We start from the raw sequence: 25,457 nt of genomic DNA, 5'->3' as shown, positions 1-25,457 counted from the left end.
CAGCATTCTTATTGGCAGTCATGCTTCAGGAACAAAACAAATTGGATGTGGCATGGGGGAGGTGAAAACAGAAATGTACCTATCAAGCATGCCTTTCTTTGGAATGCCTATTGTGCAACACTTCTACTGTGTGTTATCATATGACCTCCCTTCACTATTGCTACGATTGACAGTGACAGATAGCTTTTTGTCCAGATAGCTGCACCCTACACCCACACAAATACGGACGCACGCACACACACACAAAAAGTTGAAAGTTACAAACTCTCCCCAAAACCGCACCTTGAATTCCATTAGATACTTTGATTTGGCAAATTTGGTGTGTGTGTGTATTGATGCAGGACGGGTCACGGGCTACTGGTTGGTAGGTTTGACTCACACTGTTCTCCCACTCAAACATCATCAGCTGTTGCAAGAGAGAAATAGTGATTTAGTGAAACCATCCAAAATGACTTTATTCTGCATTTCAAAATAAGATTTCATTACAAATCAATTACATCAATAGATTTTCAGAAACTAAGATTGATATTAATAGGCAACATGGAAACACTTTTATTTCAGCACTATTTACAGATTGATTTACGGGCTCGATTTTGATTTTCATAATACTGATGCCAAAATGACACCCTCATTTCTCACATAGCAGCTAAAAAGGTTTGTTTCGAAGAGTTCAGTTCCACCAAAATGTAAGGCAAGAGGAATGTTAAAATAGCAGGCAAGGTAAGGTGATCCCAAGGTTGAGGTCTTTTCAGGACTCACCCAGTAGAAAAATTGAAAAACGTAACTTTTACGAACAGGGTTGGGGAGGTTACTTTAGAAATGCAATCTGTTACAGTTGCTAGTTACCTGTCCACAATTGTAATCACTAACTTTTGGATGACCCAAACTCAGTAACGTAATCTGATAAATTAGTTAAGTTACTTTTAGATTACTTTCCCCTTAAGCGGCATTAGAAGAAGACAAAAATGAATATTACCAATTGAATGACATCTATTGCAGGATAAATCAATGTTAGAGTTTACAAAGTTCTGGCAATAAATAGATGTTGCATTTTACTTTATAGTTATGTAGGCTTATTTTAACCGATAGCTTTCTACTTTAATATAGATAATAAAATAAGTAGGCTACATCTTCACATTGAAAATCAAGTCTGTCAGATTTCCAATCCTTCCAATTGATTTCATACCCCTTGGTCTTCAAAAATAGGACTTGGAAAAGTGCTATTTGCATGTGAAAAATGATTTCCATATGCTGCATTTGCTATAGGCCTATTGTTTAAGCTTTTGTTGGTGACACTTTGATATCTCAATAATTTGCAGCTGTTTAAGTCCATCAAAAGTGTGTGTGTTTGAGTATGTGTCCGTTAGGCCTATGGGCATTTTTCTTTTATCAGCACGAATTAGATTGAGCAGCAGTGTGATTCACATCAATGAGCTATATAGATATCAATAATAAGTGAAATCCTAGCACCCGTAGGCTACAACACTGCTGTCATCCTTACCTCCAAGCGTTTATTCAAATTGGATGAATAATCTTTGATGCTGACAGCAGTCGCACCATTGGAAGACATAGCTTGGACTGTAGTCTACAAAAGCCTATTCCTGCTCTTTTCCCGCATATCATTAAACACATTTGGTGTGTAATGGTCTCTGACTCTCTCAAGCGGAACACATTTAAGATTATTTGAATGTTATTGAGGAAGAAGTAATCATCTAGTTTTTCAAAAGTATCTGTCATCTGATTACAATATTTTAGCTGGTAACGGATTACAGGTAAAAAATACTTTTAGAATCAGTTACATTTAACGGATTACATGTAATCCATTACTCCCCAACCCTGTTCATGACCGTTCTTTATGTATAGATTAGAAAGGGCACTGTTCCAATCCTTGCTGACCTCTTGACCTTTAGGTGACCTCTGACCTCACAGCTTCACCTTCCCGGCCAGAGGGCTGGAGGGGAAGAGGTTAAAGAAGCGTCCCAGCGTCCACACGGTGAAGACGTTCCTGTAGGATGTGTAGCTGATGGCACAGCTCTTATTGAATACTCCCGAGATGTTTTCCTGAGGAGAGATAGGCCAAAATACAGTTGTGGTCATCTATAAAGCTTCAGGTTATTCTTCACAGTGTGTATCTCCAGTAAGAATACTCTACACTGCTTCTTGGGCTCCAAATATACACACTGACACAATCTACAATACAGTACATGAAAGAATGACAGACATCCAGAGGGCCAGACGTTCAACAACAGATTATGCTAAACAATTTGACAACTTCATGCTTGAGCCTTGGGTGGAGCTAAGCACTGAGCACAGTGTGACAGGAGGCGGGGACTCACCTGTGGCCAGTCTCCATTGGGCAGCTGCTTGTCAACCAACAGCTGTATTCCTCTCTCAATCACCTGTGCATCTGGGTACCTGCCACAGAGCAGAGAAGAGATTGTGGGTCTACAACTTAAACATACTGAGGATGATTGGTCCCACTTTATATCATATTGTTTTAAACCATGTAGTTACAAGGTAGTGATGGGTTCTGACTCTTAAACTTGAAATATTGTTAATTATCAGGTATCCTATGGAAATGAGGAGTGCCATAGTCTGGTTTCTATACCAGAAGTTAATGATTATCTGTAGGGGGAATGTATATGGTGGAGGCAATTGTGCTTGGAATGTACTGAGGAAAGGAAAGGCAATCACATGGTTAGAGTCACTGATAAGGGTGAAGAGAGGTGGTTTAGTGAGGAATGGGGGTTGGGGTCAGGTCACATTAAGGGAGAAGGAACAGTTTATTGCCCGCATCACTTAACTTCCTGCCTAGCAATAAAGATGTTAAGAGGGAAGGAGGATGCTTCACACAAATTGGGGTATATATACACTTGTGCTGGTGGAAACATGTATTTGTCTGTTCTGCTGTCCGACCCTTTGGGTGAATAAACTTGGTTTGAGCTTTTATAGTTGTCTGTCATTTTTTACCCTGTTATTTAGAACCTAACAGTAGTTATTAAAGGTAGTTACAAGGTAGTCTCATAGGTAGTTACAAGGTAACATAAATTCACCCCATTCCGTACAAATGTGCGCAATCGCAACATTCAAACGAGGCTGCAAAGAAAAATAATGGGACTGTAGCGACTGTGTTGACTTCAAAATCTGGGGTGTGAACTACGTTTCTATTCAATCGTTGATCGACATGATAATGGCTCTATAGTATTGGAGAAAAGTTTAAAAAAACTGACATCGTGACGTGTCATGCCGTAATGTACAGCACGCATAAAGCAACTATTTCTGTCTTTACAATCTCTCTCCACCAGGTGTAGCACTTCTCTCATCATTTACATTTTTTGTGTCTCCACTGCAAGCGATCATGACTCTCAAAAGCCGCTGTTTACTTCTGAAGATCACTTTAGCACCGCCCTGAAAACCTGATTCAAATTCGACACAAACCTTCAAAATGTAATGACACATTATATAAACTCTTTATAGTGTTTTATTTACATTTTAGAGGCGATAAGGTGATAAGTTGGACAGATCGAGTGAAAAAAAGCAGTTTCCCCACACGACATCTCTCTTTCTTACTATCACGCATTAGTTTCACTTCTCCACCCGCCATTTTAAAAATGACCCGACGGAGCTCATTGCCTTCTTGAGTCATGCAGAAACGGGCAACGCAAAGGACTCGGCATGGATTTTGTTGGAAAGGGGAGAAATTGTGCTTTACAATGGTATTGACATTACAGTTGATCTGGAAGTATTACGTTTTTTGGGTGCTAAAAATAAGGTCAATTGTACGGACCAAGGCGATGTACAAAAGTGAGTAAGTTTACGTTAGTTAAATAAGTCATTACAAGGCAGATACATAAATAGTTACTGTTACCTAGCAGCCATGAGGCCCAGCAGGGCCCAGCAGGTGTTGTGGATCTGGGAGTTAGCACTCTGCACGTAGCGACGCTGCTCACAGGACTCAAAGTCCTCACCCCAGCCCCCATCCTCCATCTGGTGGGCCACCAGGAAGTCACAGGCACTCTGCACCTCCTTACACACACCACCGCTGGAGAGAGAAAGGAGACAGAAACAGACAGAGAGAGAGAGAGTGGGAGAGAGGGAAAGATGTATTTTTAAAGGTTTGAAAAAACAATTCCACAGACATTCGTGTTTCCTTTGAATGTGGTGTGTGCGTACAAGTCTTCCTCCGGCACTAAGGATCCTTACCCATCATGGTAGGTGTGACCCATGCAGGCAAAGGCCTCCAAGCCGAACCAGACCCCATAGGTGAAGCACACTCCCCAGGATCTAGGCAACACACACCACAATAAGAAAGCACTAGGGTTGAAAAAGTACAGTAGGATTTCCTGCCTATTCCCTCCTGATTCCGTGAAGCTTCCAACCGGGATTTCTGGAAAACCTTTTTGGGGAAAGTTACCAGAATTTTGCAACTCTAGGAAGGACACATAACTAAATAGTCCGTATGACGCAGAATAATGAATAACAACATGACATTCAAATCACAGGCACTGGCATTCAAATCACATGGCATTCAAATCACAGGCATTCAAATCACATGGCATTCAAATCACAGGCACTGGCATTCAAATCAAATGATATTCAAATCACATGGCATTCAAATCACAGACACTGCCATTCAAATCACATTGCATTCAAATTACATCCAGAGTCCTGACAGTCTTCAATAGCCTCCTTTACTTGTATCCTTTCCTTTATGACCACTGTTTTGGACTTGTTAGATGGAATCAACATGGAGAAGACCTATCCATGTTATCTCACCCATCAGTAGTCATAGGGCCCTAAATGATTCCTTATGACCTTCGATAGCTTTATATACCTAGATGCCCAATGCTTTCCTTGGTCATGAAGTAAAGGAGACACTCAGCCATGATATATAGTGCATTTGGAAAGTATTCAGACCCCTTGACTTTTTCCACATTTTGTTAGGTTACAGCCTTATTCTAAAATTGATTAAATCGTTTTTTTCTTATTTTATTACACACAATACCCCATAATGACAAAGCAAAGTTTTTAGATTTCTTTTGCAAATTTCAATTTAAAAAACAAACAGAAATATCACATTTACATAAGTATTCAGACCCTTTACTCAATACTTTGTACCTTGCTACAAGCTTGGCACACCCTCTATTTGGGGAGATTCTCTCATTCTTCTCTGTAGATCCTCTCAAGCTCTGTCAGGTTGGATGGGGTGCGTTGCTGCACAGCTATTTTCAGGTTCGTCCAGAGATGTTCGATCGGGTTCAAGTCCGGGTTCTGGCTGGGCCACACAAGGACATTCAGAGACTTGTCCCGAAGCCACTCCAGCATTGTCTTGGCTGTGTGCTTAGGGTCGTTGTCCTTTTGGAAGGTGAACCTTCTCCCCAGTCAGAGATCCTGAGTGCTCTGGAGCAGGTTTTCATCAAGGATCTCACTGTACTTTTCTCCATTCATCTTTGCCTCGATCTTGACTAGTCTCCCAGTCCCTGCCGCTGAAAAACACCTCACCGCTGGGATGGTGCCAGGTTTCTTCCAGACGTGACGCTTCGCATTCAGGACAAAGAGTTAAATCTTGGTTTCATCAGACCAGAGATTCTTGTTTCTCATGGTCTGAGAGTCCTTTAGGTGCCTTTTGGCAAACTCCAAGCGGGCTGTCATGTGCCTTTTACTGAGAAATGGCTCCCGTCTGGCCACTCTACATGTAGACCTGATTGGTGGAGTGATGCAGAGATGGTTGTCCTTCTGAAAGGCTCGCCCATCTCCTCAGAGGAACACTGGAGCTCTGTCCGAGTGACCATCGGGTTCTTGGTCACCTCCCTGACCAAGGCCCTTCTCCACCGATTGCTCAGTTTGGCTGGGCAGCCAGCACTAGCAAGAGTGATTCCTAACTTCTTCCATTTAAGAATGATGGCGGCCACTGCGTTCTTGGTGACCTTCAATGTTGCAGACATTTTTTGGTACCCTTCCCCAGATCTGTGCCTTGACACAATCATGTCTCGGAGCTCTACGGAGAATTCCTTCGACCTCATGGCTTGGTTTTTGTTCTGACATGCACTGTCAACTGTGGGACCTTATATAGACAGGTGTGTGCCTTTACAAATCATGTCCAATCAATTGAATTTACCACAGGTGGACTCCAATCAAGTTGTAGAAACATCTCAAGGATGATCAATAGAAACAGGATGCACCTGAGCTCAATTTGAAGTCTCATAGCAAAGGATCTGAATAATTAAGTAAATAATGTATTTCTGTTTTTTATTTGTAATAAATGTGCAAACATTTCTAAAGACCTGTTTTCCCTTTGTCATTATGGGGTATTGCGTGTAGATTGATAAGAACAAAAAAATATGTAATCAATTTTAAAATAAGGCTGTAACGTAACCAAATGTGGAAAAAGTCAAGGGGTCTGAAAACTTTCTGAATGCACTGTAAGTGAGACCGGAAGCTACTTACCCTTCCCATGACCCATCGTGCCTCTGCACCCTCCGGCAGTACTCCAATCCTTCTCTCAGAGTGGACCTGAGTTAAAACAGTTAGAAAAAGTGATGCTTTTAGGCAGCAACTTGGAGAGGGTTAGGGTTCCAGGCTAGAGGTATAGCATGTGTGTGTGCGTGTACCTGATCTCCTCTGTCCGGTATTCAGGGTACACGTGCTGGAAGTGTCTCAGAGCCTGCATGACTGCTGAGGTGCACTCCACATAGGTGTAGTCTATCATGATGTCACCTGAAAGAAAGAGATTGGGGGGGGTGGTGGTGGGAGAGAGTACAAAGCTTGTATTTATATCAAAAAAAGCTATTATATCCATAAATACAACACAGGGAGCGGGGTTGGGGGGGGGAAAGACTCACCAAACACCTCTGAGGGGTTGAGTAGCTCCAACAGTCTCCCTCCTCGCTTGGTCTCATAAGTGGCAAAACCACCGTCTCTGTTTCTCATGCTTAGCAACTGCAACACACAGTCAACCAGGGCAAGTGTCAGTATTGTATGTTGCTTTTTTGTTGTATGATGGAATCAAACATGAGCTGAGAATTTACATTATTATCAGCACCGTGAGACATCATCTTGAAAGAAGTTGAAAGTTGGGGAGATAGAAGAGAGGAAAATACATGAAAGATCAAGAAAAGCCCCTGACACGATATATCAAGTTGTGGTAAAACTGTGATTGGGTTGTACAGTAGATAGAAGTTAGTTGGTGTTGCCACTGACCACATTGACGGAGTCAAACAGGCGCTCTGAGGGGACGTGCTGACTGATGAAGGGACAGTGTTCCTGCAGAAGCATTACTGACTTTAGGCCCTCTGCCGTGCAGTCGGCCACGATCCAGCCACAGTCCCGCGTGCTGAAGGGGAACCCTCCCTGATAAACACACATTCATGCATGTAAGCGCGCATAGACAAACACACACACACAACCATGCAGGACACACGGATGTGCAGGACAAATACACACAATCACTCACACACGACCATGCATGACACACGCACACAGTCTTACAGGACAAACACACCCATACAGGACACGCAGACACTTCCTCTGACTGGCAGTAATGGTTCACCTTGTTCATCTGTCTGTAGTATTTCTGGTATTCTGGGGGGTTGTCTGGTATCTGATGAAAGGAGAAAACTGGTCAGACATCGGAAAAAAATACATATAAAAGCAACAGGTGTATTAGGAACCGAGGAATGTGTGCCCTCAAGGTGTTTTGTCTGGCAGCGAGCCAATACACTAGACTCTGTGACCTGTGTGAGGAACTCAAGTCCATTTCCTGTGAAGCTCTTACCTGTGTGGTGGTGAGGAACTGGTGGGCGTGTTTAAGACACTCTTCTAACCTGGGGCTGTCCTGAGCCCCTGCCTGAATGACCCCAATTGAGGGAAAAACACAAAAACATTACAAATCCTCTCAACTTTGACATCTTTACAGTTATCAATCATCACATGAATGGAGAGTAATGCACGCAGAACGTAAAGCATGATGAACAAGTCAGATGGGTTCTTTGTATTCTTTGTAGCGTAACATGAATATCTCACCTCTAGGAACGCCTGAGCTGCGAAAGCCGTGTCCCAAAGCTGTGATCCATTGGTTCCCTATAGGAACACAACCAGACTGCATGTCAGGAAAACAGGTCAGACATTAAAAGTGGTTGTTAGTGCTTTTCTGTCTACTTAATTTGGGTCAGGAAACCAGCCCATAATGCAAAAGATTAACGACATTATGTATATCATGGCTAGCCAATACCCAACATACCTGCATTTTCATACCATCCAATCCCAGCCTATCGCAAAGCAGGAAATGGAAAACAAACATGTAAATAAACACGCTCACAACCTACTGCATTGTCACATACAACTGACTCACTAACTGACTGACCAGAGGTAGTCTGGGATCCTGGACACGTGCTCCTGGAAGGCAGCGGAGGAGGGTCCGTCCACGTGCCAGCGCACCAGCATGTTGATCGTTTTGGAGATCTGAGGAGTGAAACTAGGCGTTAAATCACCGCCACGTAACAACTGACACACAATTCTGGATCACCTTAAACCATAGTGTAAACTGCCAAAACAGCATTAAAGATGGAATCCGCACTAGGGGAAACAGCGCCACTAATGTTATCCGCCCCACGGCCGTTGTCGTTTTTGTTTCGTTGAAGAAGCAGAGGTGGGGAAGCGTTGCATATCGAGGTAAAGAAAAAAATCCAGTACATATGCTTCTGTTCTACCGCCCGTGCAATGATGTCTGAGGGGAAAGAACTGTGTTCATTGTTCGCAGTAACTGCTTTGCTGTGATAATATTGCAAACCAATGTTTCACAAAAAAGGATTCCAGCTGGGAAGTGCAAGGAAATACTACATAATCCTAAAACACAAGTGGCATAAAAAAAAAAAGGTGCTTCGATTAAAGTTCAGTTTCTTACTGGGCCGATGCTGATGCACTTGGTGAAACGGTCGTCAGCCTGTATGTGGTCGTACAGCTCTTTGACCGCTCTTCCTCGTAGACTGCTGCTGTGGTGGGCCTCATACACGTTCATGACCACTGAGGAAGAACAGAGAATTCAAGGTTACAGTTATAACGTCGTCACAAATGACCAATCACAAACTATTAATACGTTATGTGCAGTGCTTACTGTAAGCCACGGTGAGTAGCGTGCTGTGTGGTGTGTACATGTCACATGCTGCCACATTGTTCCGCTGACCAGGCCAGTTGATGGTGGCATAGTCCTGGACATACAGCTCCTATAGAACAGAGAAGGATGCTACTAAGTCCATGTACTCTATTGCAGCTCCATCTTATTCTAGCTGATCTTTGGGGCTGTGCCTACGTGGGCAACTTCTGGCCGGAGTGAGTGGAGCACTATGACAGAAACATGTCGCCCCCAGGTGGGGTGAAGTAACTACTGCACCTGTCTGAGGCTGAGCACCAGGGGGTCCTCCTTGGCAGCAAACCTGACAGCGTAGCAGTAGCTCATAGGGAGGTAGACCTGGCGACAGTGGCACCAGAGAGTGGATGGGTGAGCAGGGAACCAGGTAGGGAACAGCCTGAATAGAGGACAAAACATGGACCAAAGAACAGGACAAGTTGAAACATAGCTGAGGGAATCAATATCCCAAATCAAGGTTAAAGTTCACAAGTATTCAAGACTGAGCGGCCTATCGAATTTCAACTTTTATGTATAGGTGCTATATAAAGGCAAATTCAAATCTATGTAAAATTCTGATCAAATTTGTATCAGGACATCAAGCATACCACATCTCCGGGAGGAGCGTGTTCATTCCTTCCCAGCTGTACACATTGAGGATGGCCAACCAGAATTTACCCCAGGAGGGGATGCCAACCGCGCCTCCTGTACAACAGACAGACAGACACACAGACATGATCTGACTCTACAATTGGTAACAATTTCACCTCTTATGAGGTTAAAAGCATTTAGACACTTTTTATTTCAGGTTTAAAACATATACAGGTGATGCTCTCCAACATTCCCCCCACCAATTTTTTTTTTTAAACAGTTAAATAAGACCTTTGTTGTGCAGGTTGTTCCTGGCCCTAACCATATCCGGGTCATCCGGTCCCACTCCCAGAATCCTCAGGGTGGTGTAGCTGAGGGCCGTGCCAAACACTGTGGACTTGTCTTCAATGTGTCTGACAAGAAATTACCAAAACACAACAATAAGAAATCTTTGAAGCTTTGACTGCGCTGATACTCACAAGCCTCATAAGCTGTGGTAGAAACATTGCTAATTAAACTACTGGAGAATATCTAAACAGTGTGCGTGGGCATCCCTCTTATTTTCACACTGTATTTTGGGGTAGAAGTGAAGGAGCGCAGTGATGAGAACACTCACAGGCCCCAGCCTCCATCAGCCAGCTGGACAGAGCGCAGGTATCTCACCATCTCCTTCTTCCAGGCCTCAGGGAGAGGGATCTGGGTTATGTGACAGGTGATCAGGAGACCTGAGGATAGCCCAGACAAACAGACAGACCCCTGATGTCACCTCAGATGTTGTAAGTACAGATGTGAGTCTCATCGTTAACTTGTGTTTTTACTGTTTTCATAACCCATGTATTACATTATAACTACCATGGCATAATGTACACGATAATGCACACCACGTCCGACCCCATCCACTGTTATTTTCCCATGGACATGACACAATAAAACTCAATGACCGTGCTTGTTATGTGTACATACATTATCTGTAAATATGGAAGTGAATATTGGATGGCATTATGCAGACATTTAATTTTACGAGATGCATACTGTACTTCCTCTGAAAGTGCATCTAATTGTGTGTACCTGGTAGCAGGAAGAGGGGTCCTCCGTAGTCTCCTGCCCAGTGGCCATCTTCTGCCTGGAGCTGGCTGTAGAATGCCATGCCCTTCAGGGCTGACTCCACTGCAGTGTGGGCTGAGGGAGAGCCAGGGATGAATTTACTCTGTAGAGGGGCATAGGTACTGTCACAACAAAGCATGGGTCAAAGGTCACAACACTAATGACGAGCTCGTTAGAGGAGAGATTTAGTTCCACCTTTTGTTCTTGTGGGGCCCAACTATTCTATCATTGAATTTATACTTCAACGAGACATATGTATATAAGAGGTTAGGATGAGAGAATATGCACTTATTCTTGCAAGGGTTTCAACCATATGGTTTATGGCTTCAACTAATAATATATTATAATAATTTGGGGGGTGCTTATATTTTACCTGTTAAATTTATATTGATTTAAGTCAATTAAGGAACAAATTCTTATTTACAATGAAGGCCAACTAAGGGGACATGTAGGCAATCCAAAAAATGCAATACAAGTGTGAAATGGAATGTTATTTATTTCAATTTTTTTGCATTTCAACTACCCCTGAGACACCCACAGGGAGTGGGGTCACAATTGTACAGCACCCCTGGAGCAATTAGGGTTAAGTGCCTTGCTCAAGGACACAGCTACAGATTTTCCACCTGGTCGGCTCCAGTATTCGAACCAGCAACCTTGCGGTTATTGGCCTAACGCTCTAGCCTTAAGGCTACCTGTCATGCCTAATGCTTACACTTCAGATAGCCTAGGTCAGTCTGTTCTCATGGACTAGACCTAACATAGTAAACGTAAATCAGAGACACTGAAATTAGTATGTAATGTTAGGTTTCATATGGTTACATAAGAGATGTAGACCTAATTTTTCAACTACTTAGCATGTCTGCTAACCCTTGCCCTAAAGCTTAACCTAACTCCTAAACTTAACCCTAACCCCTAGCTAACGTTAGCCACCTTGCCGGAATTTGTAACATACACAATATATACAAAAGTATGTGGACACCCCTTCAAATGAGTGGATTTGGCTCATTTGGCCAGTCAGCCACACCCGTTGCTGACTGGTGTATAAAATTGAGCATACAGCCATGCAATCTCCATAGACAAACATTGGCAGTAGAATGGCCTTCCTGAAGATCTCAGGGACTTTCAACATGGCACCGTCAACGTGGCACCGTCATCCAACAAGTCAGTTAGGAAAATGTCTGCCCTGGTCAACTGTAAGTGCTGTTATTGTGAAGTGGAAACATCTAGGAGCAACAATGGCTCAAACGTGAAGTGGTAGGCTACACAAGCTCACAGAACGGGACCGCTGGTTGCTGAAGCACCTAAAGATCGCCTGTCCTCGGTTGCAATATTCACTACCGAGTTCCAAACTGCCTCTGGAAGCAATGTCAGCACAATAACTGTTCATCCGGAGCTTCATGAAATGGGTTTCCATGGCCGAGCAGCCGCACAGAATCCTAAGATCACCATGAGCAATGCCAAGCATGGTCTGGAGTGGCGTAAAGCTCACGGCCATTGGACTCTGGAGCAGTGGAAATGCATTCTCTGGAGTGATGAATCACGCTTCACCATCTGGAAGTCCAACAGACGATTCTGGGTTTGGCGGATGCCAGAAGAACGCTATCTGCCGAATACATAATGCCAACTGTAAAGTTTGGTGGAGGAGGAATAATGGTCTGGGGCTGTTTTTCATGGTTTGGGCCCCTTAGTTCCAGTGAATGGAAATCTTAACGCTACAGCATACAATGACTTTCTAGACGATTCTGTGCTTCCAACTTTGTGGCAACAGTTTGGGGAAGTCCCTTTTCTGTTTCAGCATTACAATGGCCCCGTGCACAAAGCGAGGTCCATACAGAAATGGTTTGTTCGAGATCGGTGTGGAAGAACTTGACTGGCCTGCACAGCCCTGACCTCAAGCCCATCAAACACCTTTGAGAATAATTGGAACACCGACTGCGAACCAGGCCTAATCATCCAACATCACTGCCCGACCTCACTAGTGCTGGTGGCTGAATGGAAGCAAGACCCGCAGCAATATTCCAACATCTAGTGGAAAGCCTTCCCAGAAGAGTGGAAGCTGTTATAGCAGTAAAGGGGGGACCAACTCCATATTACTGCCCATAATTTTGGAATAAGATGTTCAACGAGCAAGTGTCCACATACACTACATGACCAAAAGTATCATACGTTTGGCAAATTTGCAGCTTGTTATACATTTAGCAAACTCATAACATATAATGCTAATTGTAATTCGTAACATATCATATAAAATGGGCGATGGACATCCACAAATTAATACATACCATATGAAACGTAACATCATACTAAATAGTGTCTCGGATTTACGTACAGAATAAAAGTAACTTCATACTAATTCGTGTCTTGGTTTTGGACATTCCCAATGGCTAGTGAAAAATAAACATGGATGAGTATGTGTACCGTATCCAAACCAAGTGAATGGGCTTCAAGCATAGTCTGCTCCCTGTCTGATGTGTCTTGATCCTCTACATAGCGCCATGTCTGCCTGCCCTCTGTGTTACTCAGCCTCCAGCGGGTCAGGTCTGTCGCTGGCTCGGTCTTGTACGGCCCCCCCCTCCTACGAAGGCATCTGAGGGTGCAAGAATTGACAGCGCGCGTATGCGTATGGAATTCATGGGCGCGCGTATCCACTGGGGACACACTGGTTGAATCGACGTAATTTCAATGACATTACGTTGAACCAACGTGGAATAGACGTTGAATTGAAGTCTATGCCCAGTGGGTGTGGCGCTTGAGTAATTCTGCACCACAATTTGTATTGTACATAATGGCCTTTGTTGACATTGATAGTCGTTGACATCCTGTTCCTTTCCTAATGATCATGCATGTCCTTTCTGATCCAAGTTAATATTGTGAAAGAGCACAAAGCAATCAGCTACCAATCAATTAGCAAGTTATAACTTCCTACAAACGTTTACTTTTATAGCATATATAATTTCATACACATAATTGAACATGTTCGTTCTGTACTTACGTTCCCTCGGTCATCATTAAAACCTTTTGAATGAATTAAATCGTCCGCAAACTTCAGCTGATCCACAGGATCGGCCCCCATTTGTGATACTGTGGGAATTGAAGTTCTCTTTTCAAAATATTTCCGTTGGATAAACACTAACTTGTGCCACAGAGGACTACCCTTCCCATGGTACCAAGCAGTACCACCCGAGGTGGTTTTTGCATGGAGAGATATGAGCAGACAAACGACTGTCCAATCACAATTTAGAGAGGCGGGGAAATGGGCGGGGTTTCAATGTAGCGCTCTAATGAGTGCTCGAACATGTTGCTTTCGTGAATGTGAGAGCTTTACCATAAAATAAATAGATATGTCAAGAGTTTACCTTTATTTAACTAGCCAAGTCAGTTAAGAACACTACATGGCAACATTCATCACAAGACTTATTTAGATTACTATGACAAATATAACCCCAGCATTTTAGACAAATATAGCTCAAAATGAAACATAGGCACAAACATAACCAAAGTAATTCATTTGGGTCAATCCACAAAATATCCCTAAATCAGTTAACATGGAGAAATATGATAATAAACCATCCTTGGGATAAAAAAAAAAAAACATCTACAAGAAGACTAAGCAACTAATTACAACAAATACATAATCGTGGATATAAACTTAAGTCATGTCAGGTCTGTCAAGCAACTGCATGTGTAGGTCACTGAGATCCACCCGTTATAGGAAGGCAGACACATGGAACAAATCAGTTCCCTTTCATAATGCAAAACTACTTAACAAAACTAAAAAAGAAAAAGCAATGAATCTTTCTTCTCAATTAGAAAACCAACATTTTAAAAAGTAAAAACACAGTGACAATATTATGGGTTTACATTTTCTGACCACAATAACAGATTTTCAGATGGCAACAAGTCCAAAAAGCAAAAGCTAAGGCCTTTAACTAAGTGGTGTGATATGACATGAGATTCAGTCCTCGACGATGTTCAATAAGCTGTTCAGCTTGAGCCCGCACGCAAGCTCCTCCTCTCGACTGGCTAATAAAAGCCTATCCAATTCCTTCAGGCGCTGCGCCATGGATACAGGAGCACCCTTGAGCCAATCGCGCTCTGCTTTCTCCAAAGGGTCTTCTGATTCTGCCTCCTACAAAAAAATAAGACATTGAAGAATATCAGTTAAGTCACTCTGCTATTGTACTATTCATCGCAAATGCTCACAACACTTGGGTGAGAGAGACAGTGGGAGTGGTGAAAAAAGTACCCAATTGTCATACTTAAGTAAAAGTAAAGATGCATTACTAGAAAATGACTCAAAAGTGAATGTCACCCAGTAAAATACTACTACAGTAACCATATTTGGCTTTAAATAAAAGTATGTATTAAAAGCACATGTAATTGATTAAATGTACTTAAGTATCAAAAGCATAAATCATTTCACATTCCTTATATTAAGCAGACGGCAAAATGTTCTTGTTTTTTAAATTCACGGATAGCCAGGGACACAGTCCAACGCGTAAACAATTTACAAACAAAGCATGCGTGTTTATTGAGTCTGCCAGTACAAATTCCCCCCCAAAATAAGTATTGTTTTTACTAAAGTACTGTAAAACTACTGGACAGTGGTTACAGTATATAGTGTGTTGTGTATATTGTTTTAGTAGCCTACTTAGTGTGTTGTGTTTAACACATGTTCAACAGTGTAAATGATCAATTACAGTGCTTTCAGAAAGTATTCACAACCCATGAATTTTTCTAAATGTTGTTGTGTTATAGACTGAATTTCCTTACAGCTGTGGGGCTTTCTAGGTAATTGTAAGAGTTTTGCATACCTGGATTTGACAATATTTGCACATTATTATTTGAAATTCTTCAAGCTCTGTCAAGTTGTTTGTTAATCATTCCTAGACAGCCTTTTTCAAGTCGTCATAGATTTTCAAGCAGATTTACGTAAAAACTATAACTCGGCCACGTGTTTTAGGTTAGGTGAAATGTGAATTTGTCTCCCAGTGTCTGTTGGAAAGCAGACTGAACCAGGTTTTCCTTTAGGATTTTGCCTGTGCTTAGCTCTATTCCACTTCTTTTTATAATAAAAAAACTCCCTAGTCCTTGTCAAAGACGAGCATACCCATAACACGAGGCAGCCACCACCATGCTTGAAAATATGACGAGTGGTATTCAGTGACGTGTTGGGTTTGCCCCAAACATAACTATTTGTATTGAGTACAAAGTTCATTACTTGACCACATTATTTGCAGTTTTACTTTAGTGCCTTATTGTAAACAGGATGCATGTTTTGGAATAGTTTTATTCTGTATAGACTTCCTTCTTCTCACTCTGTCATTTATGTTAGTACTGTAGAGTAACTACAATGCCATTGATCCATCCTCAGTTCTCTCCTATCACGGCCTGTTTTAATGTCACCATCGGCCTCATGGTGAAATCCCAGAGAGGTTTCCTTTCTCTCCGGCAACTGAGTTAGTAAGGACGCATGTATCTTTAGGTGGTGTATCAATACACCCAGTCACTACATAGTGTAATTAATAACTTCACCATGCTCAAAGGGATATTCAATGTCTGCTTTAACTTTCACCCATCTACCAATAGGTGCCCTTCTTCGCAAAGCATTGGAAAACCTTCCTGGTCTTTGTAGTTGAATCTGTGTTTGAAATTCAATGCTCGATTGAGGGACCTTACAGATAATTGTATGTGTGGGGTACATAGATGAGGTAGTCATTCAAAAATCATGTTAAACACTATCATGGCAAACAGAGTCCATGCAACTTATTATGTGACTTGTTACCCCTGAACTTATTTAGGCTTGCCATAACAAAGGGGTTGAATACTTATTGACTAAAGACATTTCAGTGTTTCATTTTTAATTAATTTGTAAAAAATATAATAGGCCAGTGAATTTTTTTTATAACCAATTTTAAATTCAGGCTGTAACACACAAAGTAAAAGGTTGTGAATACTTTCTAGAGGCACTGTAAATTAGATATTTCTGTATTTCATTTTCAATTAATGTAATTTTTTTTATCTAAAAACATGTTGTTTTCACTGTCATTATGGGGTATTGTATCTAGATTGTATGTACTTTCTCAGGGCACTGTAAGAGTGTTTATGTGTGTGCATATATATGTGTGCATATATATGTACGCGTGTGTGTGTGCGAAGACAGTCGTACCTGTGTAGCAGTGGACGCACCACCAGAAGTACGTATGGGGGTCATGATGTTAGTCATGGAGAGCAGGCTAGAGGGCATGAAGAGGGGCATGGAGAGAGAGTCCAAGGGCTCTACCTCTAGCCAGCGCTGCAGCTGTTCCTCACACCTCTGGCTGTGTGCCCTCTCCTCCTGGAGACCGTGGAGGACCTTGTGGGGCAGCAGGTCCCGGAGTGAGGGGGTGTGTGTGATGTCCAGAGTGTGGCAGGGGGCAAAGCGGTCCGGACGATCCACCAGGCTCCGGAACAGCTTCTGTCTGAGAGGAGGGAGAGCTGCGAGGCCTCCTGGACTGGCTCTGAAGAAGGGAGAGAGAGCTGCGAGGCCTCCTGGACTGGCTCTGAAGAGGAAATGATCATTTTTCATTTATCAATTCACTGATGGGAGTATAAGCCAACAGACTCAGTAGATTTGAGTGAGAGAGAAATATAGAGGGAGAAAGAGAGACAGAGTCGTGAACCAGTCTCCTCCTTACCCCTGTGTCTCCTGCTGCTTCTCTCTGTGTGTGAGGCTGACCGCCTCCGTCCACTCTGCCGGGGGCTGGAAGCCCTTCAGTCCCTCCTTGGGGAAGTAGACCAGGACCTCTCCATCTTCTGTCACTGCATCTGGAACAGCACCACCGGAGTCTTGGGATTAAGTTTAGCTCTTTACAAATTCCAATGCAATAAAGGCTTTTTAACTTGTTTTCTTCATACAGTACTTTGATTTCTCAAATCCTGCTGAAAGCTCAGTATATTCTGTCTAGCATAAGGAGCTGCATTTGTCTTTGGTGCGGGAAATGTCACCCAAAGTGCTAGAATAGGCCTTGAGTAGAGCAGACAGAGTAGATAAACCTATAGTCATCTCACCATCACAAACTGGGCTGTCAGGGGGTTGCCAGTCCTTCAGCTTATGGTCTATGCAGAGAGCCACCACCTCGTCCCAGGGGACCTGCTGGAAGGATGGGCCCTCCTCCTCCCAGTGGTCCTGGGCTCCAGCCGTAGAACAGCGCACCCTCTCCAGGAGGTTCTCCAGACGAGACATGAGGAGGGGCTGGCTGTGGCGTGAAGTTGGGATCTGGCCGGCGTACTGGAAGATGGCGGAACACAGCTGGGGCCAGGAGGCTGGGGGGAATTTTATTAATGAGATTAAAGAGTAGATGGGAGGGCAATGTAAACAGTTGTAATTTGAGCAGCAATAAGGGATAAATGTTAGCCTGGGTGCCAGTCTGTTAGGAAAAAGCAAAAACAGATCTGGGATCAGGCTACATAAAAGTCGCAAGTCAACAGAATCACACACAAGCACAACTACACAGTCACACACACACACAAGTCAAAAAGCTACCCACCTGTGTTAGCGGGAATGTCCCAGCTGGGTATCTGCAAGCTGACTACAGCCGTCCGGAGCCAGGCCAGGTGTTGGGGAGAGTTCCAACCCAGGTGTGGCACCAAGTCCCGGGTCTCAGGCAGGGCGAACTCCCCCGGAGGCCAGGACAGGCTGGAGAGGTACTGGGAAGACACTAGGTCAGCCAGGAATGCCAGCACAGCATTGTAGAGTTTAATGACAGGGGCTGGGTGTTGGCCCGCCAGCCCTGCCCCCGCCCGGTCCTGCCGGTGGCTGTAGAGGCGGGCACTGAACTCGCGGCCTAGCCCGGCCTCCACGAAGTGCACCAGGGTCTGGGAGGAGAGGAGGGCGGGCACTGGGGCGCGTGCCAAGAGCCAGCGTACCGCTTGGCTCACCTGGGGGCAAGCAAAACCCCATAAAACAACACATTAGAATACTTCCAATTCAATAAAACTTGGGTTGCGACGATACCAGTATCCCAATACTTTTTACATGGCAAAAACAAAAACAGATCAAATTCTTTGGTCCGTTAAAAACCAGCTGTAAGATAGCTTGGAAAATAAATAAATGCAACTCTGGATGCAAACATAATGTTAGTTTCCAACATTAGGGCTGTTATCATAAAAAAATTAAATCCCTTTCGTGGTTTGTTTCTTTGGCACGATAGTAACGAATATCGCGATACTGGTATCGTCCAGGTTGTAAATACAACACTACTCATTTAATTATCTTAGGAGCAATTTAAATAGTTGTATTTTGTTTCAAGAGGGCTGTCCGTACCTGCTCTGAGCCCTGTAGGTCACTGGTGGTCTCTGGGATGTGGACGAACACGTGTTCTGATATCAGACCGTCTTCAACTAACGTCTGGAGCATCAGGTCTAACCAGAAGAGAAGAAGAGGCAGGTAGAGATTTCCAGATTTGGTACTTAATAAGGACTTAATTCACAATATGTGCCATTGAGTGAGTGACCACTAAGAAAATGCTGGTGATGTCCAGCCATGTGTGCATGTGTGGTTGGGGTACCCCTACCTTCCTCCAGTTTCTGTGTGTTGTGGGGGCCAGGCACCAATATGGCAAGGGGCAGCGAGCAGTCCCAGATGTTGGCCTGCTGGAGCTGTTTGAGCTGGAGCAGAGCGGAGAGCATGGGCACGTCCTGGTCCTCGCTGCCTGGGCTGGGGGCAGGCAGCAGCATCAGCAGGGCCCCTGTACCCTGGAGCTCCTGGCCCTCCTCCAAATTGGACAGGCCCTCTTCACTCAGCGGGCCCCGAGATGCCTGGTAGGTACAACACACACAGACAAAGTCAGTACAAGGGGCGGCAGGGTAGCCTAGTGGTTAGAGCGTTGGACTAGTATCCGGAAGGTTGCAAGTTCAAACCCCCAAGCTGACAAGGTACAAATCTGTCGTTCTGCCCCTGAACAGGCAGTTAACCCACTGTTCCTAGGCCGTCATTGAAAATAAGAATTTGTTCTTAACTGACTTGCCTAGTTAAATAAAAGAAAAAAACAACTACACTGCTGTCAGAAGTGTCTTGATATTTGCTTAGATGGGATTGGTGAATGCATCAGGATGTTAATCCGTCAGTGTAAAACAGGGGTGTCAAACATACGGCTCACAGGCCAGATCTGGGGGCAATTCCTGCCCGTTCCAGTAAAAAAATATATACATATGTATTTTTTTTTTACAGTGCGCGCTACCCAAGGTTGCCATATTTTAAAAATATATAATTGAAGTTGGAAGTTTACACACTCCGTTTTGCACAATTCCTGACATTTAATCCTAGTAAAAATTCCCTGTTTTAGGTCAGTTAGGATCACCGCTTTATTTTAAGTACGATCTTTGTCCCCATGTGCAGTTGCAAACCGTAGTCTGGCTTATGGTGGTTTTGAAGCAGTGGCTTCTTCCTTGCTGAGTGGCCATTCAGGTTATGTCGATATAAGACTCATTTAACTGTGGATATAGATACTTTTGTACCCGTTTCCTCCAGCATCTTCACAAGGTCCTTTGCTGTTGTTCTGGGATTGATTTGCACCAAAGTACGTTCATCTCTAGGAGACAGAACGCATCTCCTTCCTGAGCGGTATGACTGCTGCGTGGTCCCATGGTGTTTGTACTTGCGTACTATTGTTTGTACAGATGAACGTGGTACCTTCAGGCGCTTGGAAATTGCTCCCAGGGATGAACCAGACTTAGGCCTTGAAATACATCCATGGGTAAACCTCCAATTGACTCAAATGATTGTCAATTAGCCTATCAGAAGCTTCTTGAGCCATGATGACATTTTCTGGAATTTTCCAAGCTGTTTAAACCCTCTTAGGGCTAGGGGGCAGTGTTCGGAAGTTCAGATGACTGACGTGTCCAAAGTAAACTGCCTGTTACTCAGGCCCAGAATCTGGGATATGCATATAATTGGTAGCATTGGATAGAAAACACTCTGAAGTTCCTAAAACTATTCAAATAATGTCTGTGATTAAGGGCGCTGTACGGCAGCGTCAGCTGTGCCACCAGACTCTGGGTTCGCGCCCAGGCTCTGTCATAACCTGGAGGTCTGTGGGGCGACGCACAATTGGCCTAGCATCGCCCGGGTTAGGGAGGGGTTGGCTGGTAGGGATGTCCTTGACTCATCACGCACCAGCGACTCCTGTGGCGGGCCGGACGCAGTGCGCGCTAACCAAGGTTTCCAGGTGCACAGTGTTCCCTCCCGACACATTGGTGCGGCTGGCTTCCGGGTTGGATGGCGCTGTGTTAAGAAGCAGTGCGGCTTGGTTGGGTTGTGTATCTTGGTCGACTGATAGTCATCTGTTCTTTTGATATAAAGAAACAACCTATGCTTGAATAAAGTCAACTATATATAGGCTACTGAGCTTTGTCTGATGCTTTAAGCACTGCGATTAAAAATCAAGACACACAAATTACTAAAGAGGGAGCAAGAGATAAATACAGCCTAACCAGAAGAAAAAAAAACTGTTCCCAACCCTCCTCCTCTCTCTTCTGCTGGTATTAGCTGATTCTGCCAAGCTCCTGAAGTTGCCGGTAATAGGCTACACCAGCTGTCGGCAACCTTTTCCATTTGGAATAACAAGTTATTGTACTTTACTGATCTGCGTGCCAGTTATGATTTTCATATGCATGGATCAGATTCATTTAATTTACAATAGTCTTCATATCTCAAAATCATGTGGTTAATAAAAATTATATCTAAATGAAAATGATACCAATCTAAAATGAACTTTGCCATTGCCAATATGTAAAAATAGCCTACATAAACCAATAAATAAAAACATTGCAGCCTGCAGTTAGAAAATATCGTAATAAAAATAAATATCCTATAAAATCACATTTGCTACGCATGACTTGTCTGAAAGAATCGTGAAACATTGTATCAAATATTAACTTGGTCCATCCTGATAGTGATAGCAAATATTCTGGGCCCTCAGTTTCCAGTAAGCTGACAGACAAACAGACACAGCTGTAGACTTTTTTGCGCAAGGGATAAGAAGTTATCAGGTCAGCCTATTGATGACGTTTTCTACGGATCAGAGCATGACATATTTACCCCTTTCATGCCGAGTGATTATCGAAAGGGAGAGAGCTGGAAACAACATCAAATAGGCTACATTGAGGAACTATTGTCATTCTCAATGGAAGTAAAAACTTGCTAATTGATGCGAAGAAAAAATTACTTTGACAGGCTACACAATGAAGGTGGGTTAAGACAATCAGAAATCGTATCAGATCCCCAAACGGGCACATTTATAGGCCTAAATTTGTACGCAGACCAGGTAGCCTAGGCCTACTTCTTTGCATAATCAGGTACGTGTCCTTACTCAAGACTGACAAAAAAATACAAAACTGAAATATCACATTTACATAAGTATTTATACCATTTACTCAATACTTTGTTGAAGCACCTTCGGCAGTGATTACAGCATCAAGTCATCTTGGGTATGATGCTACAAGCTTGGCACACCTGTATTTATGGAGTTTCTCCCATTCTTCTCTGCAGATCCACTCAAGCTCTGTCAGGTTGGATGGAGAGCGTCGCTGCACAGCTATTTTCAGGTCTCTCCAGAGATGTTCGATCGGGTTCAAGTCTGGGCTCTGGCTGGGCCACTAAAGGACATTCAGAGATCCTCTACAGTGGTTACATCCTCTACAACCACTGTGATTATCATTATCGAACCCTGTTGGTCATCTATGAACATTTGAACATCTTAGCCATGTTCTGTTATAATCTCCACCCGGCACAGCCAGAAGAGGACTGGCCACCACTCATAGCCTGGTTCCTCTCTAGGTTTCTACCTAGGTTCCAGCCTTTCTAGGGAGTTTTTCCTAGCCACTGTGCTTCTACACCTGCATTTGGGGTTTTAGGTTGGGTTTCTGTACAGCACTTTGTGACATCAGCTGATGTAAGAAGGGCTTTATAAATACATGTGATTGATTGACTTGTCCCGAAGCCACTCCTGCGTTGTCTTGGATGTGTGCTTAGGGTCATTGTCCTTGATAAAGGTGAACCTTCAGTCAGAGGTCCTCAGCGCTCTGGAGCAGGTTTTCATCAAGGATCTCTGTACTTTTCTCCATTCATCTTTCCCTCGATCCTGACAAGTCTCCCGGTCCCTGCCGCTGAAAAACATCCCCACAGCATGAGGCTGCCACCACCATGCTTCACCTCCCTGACCAAGGCCATTCTACCCCAATTGCTTAGTTTGGCAGGCAGCCAGCTCTAGGAAGAGTCCAAAATGCTTCCATTTAAGAATGATGGAGGCCACTATGTTCTGTGGCAAAAGGCAAAAAATATCGGACCCCTCCCTCAGTGGCCGGTCCAGTTCCAGGGCCACATTCATTGGCTCTAAGGCCATCTGTTGACTGGGGGATAAAAGAAGAAATTGCCACAACAGCAGGTGACCAGCAGAGGGAGCCAAATGCATGGGAATTACAAGTACTAGGAATTAAACAAGAACCAAGCTATAGGAAGACTGAGGAGTGTTATGAACCGACCTACCAAGACGACGCCCCAACGGAAGAAAACCTATGGGCATCAGTGCTAAAGGAACTAACATTGGACTAAGTGCTACCATACGTAATGCAATGGCACTCTGTGTTACGATAGATTGCACTCCCGAACATCTTCTCCCAAACTGAGTGTCTAAAAGAGGTATAAAAGGAGGAGAGATCAGTGCCTAGGCATGATCCTCTACCCATATGATTTGGACATCATAGAGAATCATCAGACCAGGTAAATTACTTTTACTATACTCTGTTTGTATTGACTACTTTGATCTCAAGGCGCGAGCAAACTATAGACTAGTATATCTTAAAGAATTGTGTTGTACTATCTGGAGTACTTCTCCTGTCCTATTCGGTGTCCTGTGTGAATCTAAGTGTGCGTTCTCTAATTCTCTCCTCTCTTTCTTTCTCTCTCTCGGAGGACCTGAGCCCTAGGACCATGCCCCAGGACTACCTGACATGATGACTCCTTGCTGTCCCCAGTCCACCTGGCCATGCTGCTGTTCCAGTTTCAACTGACCTGAGCCCTAGGACCATGCCCCAGGACTACCTGACATGATGACTCCTTGCTGTCCCCAGTCCACCTGGCCATGCTGCTGCTCCAGTTTCAACTTCCACCTGACTGTGCTGCTGCTCCAGTTTCAACTGTTCTGCCTTATTATTATTCGACCATGCTGGTCATTTATGAACATTTGAACATCTTGGCCATGTTCTGTTATAATCTCCACCCGGCACAGCCAGAAGAGGACTGGCCACCCCACATAGCCTGGTTCCTCTCTAGGTTTCTTCCTAGGTTTTGGCCTTTCTAGGGAGTTTTTCCTAGCCACCGTGCTTCTACACCTGCATTTCTTGCTGTTTGGGGTTTTAGGCTGGGTTTCTGTACAGCACTTTGAGATATCAGCTGATGTACGAAGGGCTATATAAATAAATTTGATTTGATTTGATACTACGCACCTCTATAAAAAGAATAAGTGAACAAGATTGTGTACGAGAGAACTTCGCCCCTCAACAATGCGAGGTGTGGAGAACTCTTGATAGCAACAACGTTCCATCTTTGGTGTGTCAGTAACAATCGCAGTTCGGCAAGAATGAAAAAGCCCAGAAATAGTTAAAGCCTCGTAGTAGCCAAGAGTCGATAAGAAGGAATCAATATCTAAACAGTAGACAGTAAAAACCATAGGAAATTCGGACTAAATAAGAAGATTATAGTAGTATAAACAGCAGAAGGCTGCAAAAATATTACTACTCTTATAAAGACCAGTTTCGGGAAGGACCAAGGGAATATAGAGCTTCAAGGTAAATATATGGGTGTTTGCTTTGTTTTAAGAGTCAAAGAAATGTGTTAAGCTTTTCACCTTTGCAAAATATTACGTGGCATAGCATAGCGCATTAAGGTTTGATTGAGCATTATTGATGTATTGGTACTGTATAACCATTGAATTGTAATAACGTGTATAAAGACCAAAAACAGACTGACTTAATAAAAGCTTGAAACTTTGACAACTAGGCCAGAATAACGATCTGGAGAGCAAACGCCTATGACACGCTCACGGAACAGAAAGTGACCCTGGTTATAGGTTAAAGTGATTGCACTAAAGAATATTTCATTGTGTGGACAATAATATATCTTTGGAAAAGTCAATACATATAACAATACTAGTTTCCAAGTGACTACTAGCTGACGAGCATAATAACAGAAGATTAGTTATTAGGTATTGATATATAAGAGAAGAGGACCCAAGGTTAGGGAGTATAGGAAGAGTATATAAACATAACGTAATAAAGTACTCATCTATCCGAGGCCCCATACCCGACCGGCAAATAAGGGAGTGACAACGTGAACGAAGGAACAAACCCAACTCACGTGAAGGGCCATTACGAATACATAGAAGAGTTGTTGGGGCCGCAAGGCAAGGCCCCTGTTACACCGAAGTGACAAAAATCCTAAAGTACTCTGCCTAGCCAGGGGAAGGGACAGAGGCTAAAGTCAGCACGGGCAAAAGTCAGCACCGTGACAGTTCCTGGGGACCTTCAATGCTGCATACATTTTTTGGTAACTTTCCCCAGATCTGTGCCTAGACAAAATCCTGTCTTGGAGCTCTACAGA

At 43.5% G+C, this 25,457-nt stretch overlaps 2 protein-coding genes across 6 annotated transcripts in view; both read right to left on the bottom strand.

Annotated features, from left to right (window-relative positions):
• Positions 1 to 429: 429 nt before the first annotated feature.
• lss (lanosterol synthase (2,3-oxidosqualene-lanosterol cyclase)) lies at positions 430 to 13,888 on the bottom strand. The gene is made up of 22 exons (XM_020461943.2): positions 13,812 to 13,888; positions 13,238 to 13,406; positions 10,784 to 10,922; positions 10,332 to 10,440; positions 10,007 to 10,128; positions 9,733 to 9,829; positions 9,389 to 9,524; positions 9,113 to 9,221; positions 8,903 to 9,021; positions 8,363 to 8,460; positions 8,240 to 8,267; positions 8,023 to 8,079; positions 7,775 to 7,846; positions 7,550 to 7,600; positions 7,201 to 7,350; positions 6,843 to 6,939; positions 6,612 to 6,717; positions 6,448 to 6,513; positions 4,204 to 4,284; positions 3,869 to 4,042; positions 2,337 to 2,415; positions 430 to 2,061 (listed from the first exon to the last, which is right to left on the bottom strand). The coding sequence occupies exons 1-22, from the start codon at positions 13,826 to 13,828 to the stop codon at positions 1,924 to 1,926; spliced, it is 2,214 nt and encodes a 737-aa protein (XP_020317532.1). The 5' UTR covers positions 13,829 to 13,888; the 3' UTR covers positions 430 to 1,923.
• Positions 13,889 to 14,161: 273 nt separating this feature from the next.
• mcm3ap (minichromosome maintenance complex component 3 associated protein) overlaps positions 14,162 to 25,457 on the bottom strand; it is a 25,384-nt gene continuing 14,088 nt past the window's right edge. For 4 of the 5 annotated variants that reach the window (XM_020461432.2, XM_031806223.1, XM_020461434.2 and 1 more), the window contains 7 exons: positions 19,375 to 19,618; positions 19,125 to 19,222; positions 18,349 to 18,739; positions 17,870 to 18,124; positions 17,497 to 17,647; positions 16,989 to 17,361; positions 14,162 to 14,948 (listed from right to left, as the gene is read on the bottom strand). In XM_020461432.2, coding sequence (XP_020317021.1) covers positions 14,775 to 14,948; positions 16,989 to 17,361; positions 17,497 to 17,647; positions 17,870 to 18,124; positions 18,349 to 18,739; positions 19,125 to 19,222; positions 19,375 to 19,618 — 1,686 coding nt within the window. In that variant the 3' untranslated portion in view covers positions 14,162 to 14,774. The remainder of the gene's footprint in view (positions 14,949 to 16,988; positions 17,362 to 17,496; positions 17,648 to 17,869; positions 18,125 to 18,348; positions 18,740 to 19,124; positions 19,223 to 19,374; positions 19,619 to 25,457) is intronic. The other variant, XM_020461435.2, reaches the window with a different exon arrangement.

The sequence above is a fragment of the Oncorhynchus kisutch genome, linkage group LG26, assembly GCF_002021735.2.
Source record: "Oncorhynchus kisutch isolate 150728-3 linkage group LG26, Okis_V2, whole genome shotgun sequence".
In the NCBI taxonomy this organism is placed as follows: domain Eukaryota; kingdom Metazoa; phylum Chordata; class Actinopteri; order Salmoniformes; family Salmonidae; genus Oncorhynchus; species Oncorhynchus kisutch.
Note: the sequence above shows the minus strand (reverse complement) of the source record. Positions and strands in the feature narration are given on the sequence as shown.

Coding starts and splice junctions, on each gene's coding strand:
- lss (XM_020461943.2), bottom strand. Junction 10,923..13,237: donor ATTCACTTGGTTTGGATACG/GTACACATACTC, acceptor GCCCCTCTACAG/AGTAAATTCATCCCTGGCTC. Junction 4,285..6,447: donor CACGATGGGTCATGGGAAGG/GTAAGTAGCTTC, acceptor TGTGTTGCCTAG/ATCCTGGGGAGTGTGCTTCA.